The 5,390-nt window shown below is 34.0% G+C and overlaps 1 protein-coding gene across 1 annotated transcript; it reads left to right on the plus strand.

The window, feature by feature from the left end:
• Positions 1-61: 61 nt before the first annotated feature.
• Positions 62-3,021, plus strand: LOC106763204 (receptor-like protein 12). The gene has a single exon (XM_014647413.2). The coding sequence runs from the start codon at positions 62-64 to the stop codon at positions 3,002-3,004; it is 2,943 nt and encodes a 980-aa protein (XP_014502899.1). The 3' UTR covers positions 3,005-3,021.
• The last annotated feature ends 2,369 nt before the right edge of the window (positions 3,022-5,390 follow it).

The following is a 5,390-nucleotide window of genomic DNA, read 5'->3' on the forward strand; positions in this document are numbered from 1 at the left end:
AAATGTTCATCTTTGATTATTTAGCCATATATGCACATTTTTCCTTTAAACAGAGTTAGATATGGAGTCATGGGTGGGGTGGTTGCTTCTTCTATGTTGCCATATTGTCTTCTTTCACTTCTCCTTTTCTCATTCCTTATGTCATCCTCAGGATAAAATTGCCTTGCTCCAATTCAAAAACTCTGACACTTCTTCTTTTGGATCAGTAGAGACCTCTCCCACTTATGATGATGCCACTTATGCTTTTTCAAGCTATGCTGCATGCAGTGATATGGATCCAAAGACAACAACATGGGAAAATGGAACAGATTGTTGCTCATGGGTTGGCGTTACTTGCCACCCCATTTCTGGTCGTGTCATAGGTCTCGATGTCTCATGCGGTGGCCTTTATGGTGAAATCCTTCCGAACAGTACTTTTTTCTATCTTTCTCATCTTCAATCACTTAATCTTGCTTTCAATTATTTCAACTTTCAACCATCTCTCTTTAATGGATTTGTGAGTCTCACACACCTCAATTTGTCTGATTGTGTCTTACAAGGTGAAATTCCTTCTCAAATCTCACAACTTTCCAAATTAGAATCACTTGATCTCTCTCATAATCTGCAGTTAACGTGGAAAGAAAGCAGTTGGAAGAAATTCCTCCAAAACGCAACATTTTTAAAGGAGCTTGTTTTGGATGATGTAGATATGACTCAAAGTTCAATGAGGCCACTCAATCAGTCTACCTCCTTAGTTAGTCTTAGTCTCAGTGAAACTGGAGTATGGGGAAACTTGAAAAATGGCACCTTATGCTTACCAAAACTTCAACAGTTGTACTTGTCATATATTCATTACAGTCTCAATGGCCACCACCTTCCCAGCTTGAGTTGCAGTGCTGCTTCTCTCACTATATTGGATTTGTCATATAATGATTTTGAGGGGTCAATCCCTGCCTCTTTCTTCAACCTCACACATCTTACTTTCCTTGATCTCTCACATAACATCTATCTCAATGGTTCAATTCCCTCCTCCCTCTTATCCCTTCCGAGTCTAACTTTTCTGGATCTTGGATTCAATCAATTCAGTGGCCAAATCCCAAACATCTTTCCCCAGATAAATAGTTTTGAAAAACTAGATTTGAGTCATAACAATGTAGAAGGTGAGCTACCATCAACACTTTCAAATCTTCAACATCTCATTCNCTTGGATCTTTCAATGAATAAATTGAGTGGTCAAATTCCATTGTCAATTCTAAATCTTCAATATCTCGTTTTCTTAGATCTTTCACATAATAGATTGGAGGGTCCTCTGCCTAACAAAATAACAAGTCTCTCAAACCTAACTCGGTTATACTTCAATGACAACTTACTAAATGAAACAATTCCTGTTTGGTGTTTATCTTTGCCATCTTTGCTAGAACTAGATCTATCAGATAATCATTTCACAGGACGTATAAGTGCTACCGTGTCACAATCCTTTGAGTTTCTGTATTTGTGCAACAACAAGCTACAGGGCAATATTCCACAATCAATCTTCACTCTAGTAAATCTTGGCCAATTATGTTTATCATCAAACAACTTTAGTGGTTTTCACAATGTCAATTACAATTTCCCTAGGTTAGAGAGGTTGTATTTATCATCTTTAGATCTCACTGAATTTCCAAAATTGGCAGGAAAAGTTCCAATGTTGACAGACCTTGACCTATCCAACAACAAATTGAATGGAACAGTTCCTAAGTGGTTACATGAGATGGATTCATTAAATTATTTGAACCTATCCCAGAACTTTCTGTCAACTCCAGTGAAGCAATTCTCAAGGAACTACAAACTCCAATTCCTTGATCTTAGTTTCAATTTACTCACTGGCCACATCTCTTCCTCCATTTGTAGTGTAAGTTCACTTGATGTTCTCCTTTTGTCTCACAATAAGTTGGTAGGTGTCATTCCACCATGCCTTGCAAACTTGTCTTTCCTTTTTATTTTGGATTTACAAAGGAACAAAATAAATGGGACATTACCAAGTAATTTCTCAATCAATAGTCCTCTCAGCGTTATAAATCTCAATGACAACCAATTAGAAGGTATTTTGCCAAAATCTTTGTCCAATTGCANNNAATTNGAGATCTTGAATCTTGCCAACAATCAAATTGAGGACAAATTTCCTGCCTGGCTTCAAACACTACCAATGTTGACAATATTGGTATTGCGTGCCAACAAATTGTACGGTCCTGTTCCAAGTTTAAAGATGAAAAATGGATTTACAAGTTTACTTATTTTTGATATCTCATCCAACTACTTCAATGGTTCAATACCAAAAACCTATATACAAAATTTTCAAGCCATGAAGAATGTTATTCGTTACAAAGTGGGCGAGCTATACATGCAACCTTACAGTAATAGATCTGTAACTGAATTTGCAACCGTAACAACAAAAGCCATAAATATGACATTCAAAAAAATTCCAAAAAACTTTATAACCATTGATTTATCCAGAAACAAATTTGAAGGAGAGATTCCATATGTAATTGGAGAGCTTCATGCTCTTAGAGGACTCAACTTTTCCCATAATAGACTCAGTGGTCCTATTCCCCAATCCATTGGAAATTTGAAAATTTTGGAATCACTGGATCTCTCCTCAAATATGTTCATGGGTAGGATACCCACAGAATTAACCAATTTGAACTTTCTTGAAGTCCTGAATCTTTCCTATAATCATCTTGTCGGAGAAATACCTGAAGGAAAACAGTTCAACACTTTTGAAAATAACTCCTACATTGGAAACTCAGGACTATGTGGGTTCCCATTGTCAAAGAACTGCAACAACATTAAACAACAATCTCCATCTTCTCCGAGCTTCTGGCGAGAAGAGAGATTTCAATTTGGATGGGAAGTAGTTGTTATAGGATATGGATGTGGATTAATATTTGGAATTGGCTTAGGAATTTTTGTATTGTTCATTGAAAAGCCTGAATGGCTCGTGAAAATGGTCGGAGGTGGTCTCCGTAAAAAGATGAGAAGAAGGTGAAATATGTGAAGTAGCAAAAAGTGACATAATAAATGAGTGGATACGTGGAATGATTGCAAAATGTTCCATGCACTTGTTCTTGTTGAATTTCAATTATGTTGGAAAATAAAATTGTAAGTCAAGAATCTTATCACACCATGTTGTATGGAATATTTGATCAATGTTTAGTTGTAAAATAAATGTATTCTACTTTTGTTGCCATATATTTTTCAAATTTTATTCGAGACAAATGGTCTCATTTAATCAAGTCATGATAATACATATCAAATTTCAAAATGAATGATAAAAAATTTAAACTAATTTATCTAAAATACCTTATAATTGTTCATATTATGAAACACAAAATAAATAAAGAATTAATGTAATTCACCTTATGTGTGTGTTTTGGCCATATTCTATTAGAATTATAAATTTAATACTAATTGTTAAAAAGTAATTAAGATAGGAGACAAAGAATTAGAATGTGATGTTGTGGGGCATGTATTATTGGGATTTACAATTTACTTTTGTACAATTTTAACCTTTTAATTTTCATTAGCTTCTAATCGAAATATTAATAGACGTAAACTTTTAAATATTTCTTTTTATTTATTAATTCAACATTTTGATAAAATAAATCTTGCAATGACAAACCTAGTCATATTTAAGTTGTTTTCCGTGTACATCGACGTTTGGCCTAAAAGTTTCACAAATAACTATATTGGTTAAAAGTTCTTTTTGGTCCCAGTTTTGGTTGGGAAAATTCGAAATGGTCCCTGTGTTGATTTTGTGTTCAATTTCGTCCCAAAGAACGAATTTTATGTTCAATTTGGTCCTTTTCAATAACTCCGTTAAAATTGTTAACGACAACGTGTCCACATGTGCAACTGGTAAGTGATGTGTCAGGTTTTTTGCTGACTGGGAGTCCTTTTTAGCCGTTAGAATTTTTAAAATTGAATTTCATAATTAGGGTTTATCTTTTGGGAATAAATTGAAGAAGGTGATTCTAAATTAGGGTTTTTATTTCCCAATCTTCTTTTCTTAGTTAATGAACCATGTCTGCTTCCCATTCTGCTTGATCTTTCTGGAATTATTTCATAATTTCAAGTCCAATCGAAATCAATGAAAAGAAAATGACAGGAAAATCAAGAGAGAAAAATAGCATCTACAAAATATATGCCAATTACACGACCCAGTTGTGTTAGTCATGCCTTCCAGCCAAAACCCATTTCATCATCAAGATCACTGTTAAAGAAGGGGTTATCCGCGAACTCATGGCCAATGTCCTGAACCACATCTTGCAAATGTAGACTTTGCGGCATATCAGATGTTCTTGGGTTGAATCCACTGTTGCCAGCAGTGGTAGAAGAATCACTATTTGAAGCTGTTTTGAAGCTATTGTTCCTCGAAATGGGTCCATTGTTTTGTGGAACATTAGCAAAACCTCCGCCTACGGATGGAGTATTGCCCCCAAAACCCATTGCATTCTTTGCCATATTCCAACAAGATGAAGCAGAATGGTCGTTAACTAAGGAAAGAAGATTGGGAAATAAAAACCCTAATTTAGAATCACCCTCTTCAATTTATTCTCAAAAGATAAACCCTAATTATGAAATTCAATTTTAAAAATTCTAACGGCTAAAAAGGACTCCCAGTCAGCAAAAAAACTGACACATCACTTACCAGTTGCACATGTGGACACGTTGCCGTTAACAATTTTAACGGAGTTACTGAAAAGGACCAAATTGAACATAAAATTCGTTCTTTGAGACGAAATTGAACACAAAATCAACACAGGGATCATTTCGAATTTTCCCAACCAAAACTGGGACCAAAAAGAGCTTTTAACCTAACTATATTTGACTATAAAAAATATTTAGTCTCCTAAAATCTCATAGCTAACAAAACATAGATGAATTTATTAATGAGAACACACACAAAATAGAGTGAAAGGTAATTGTATGTTATATTTGAGAAACTCCGTAACTATTCCATCAAAGAGTGTGCATTTCATAGGATTTTGAAATTTTAAAACTACTTTATCATCCCTACAAATGTCAACATAACCAAAGAAAAGAGTCAACCATGAAACAATAGAAAATGATTTTCAAAACAAACAACAAATAATTAATTTGCTAAATTATAACTTCTCCATCTTCATCTCTTAAAAATTCAAATGTATAACAATCTGGTTAGATATTGTTCGTTTTAAATCAAACTTCCCAAAATTCCTCTTACCAAGATAAGTACCTTATAAGTATATAAATCTGTCTATCTCTTATTTTATTTTATATGAAACTTTATTTATATCCTAGCAACTATAACGTATCATTTGATATCCATGCTTTTTAAGTCTATAGACTACAAATTTTTCATAAATCATATTCTATTATGTCTTATAGACTAC

This window comes from Vigna radiata, chromosome 6, assembly GCF_000741045.1.
Source record: "Vigna radiata var. radiata cultivar VC1973A chromosome 6, Vradiata_ver6, whole genome shotgun sequence".
In the NCBI taxonomy this organism is placed as follows: domain Eukaryota; kingdom Viridiplantae; phylum Streptophyta; class Magnoliopsida; order Fabales; family Fabaceae; genus Vigna; species Vigna radiata.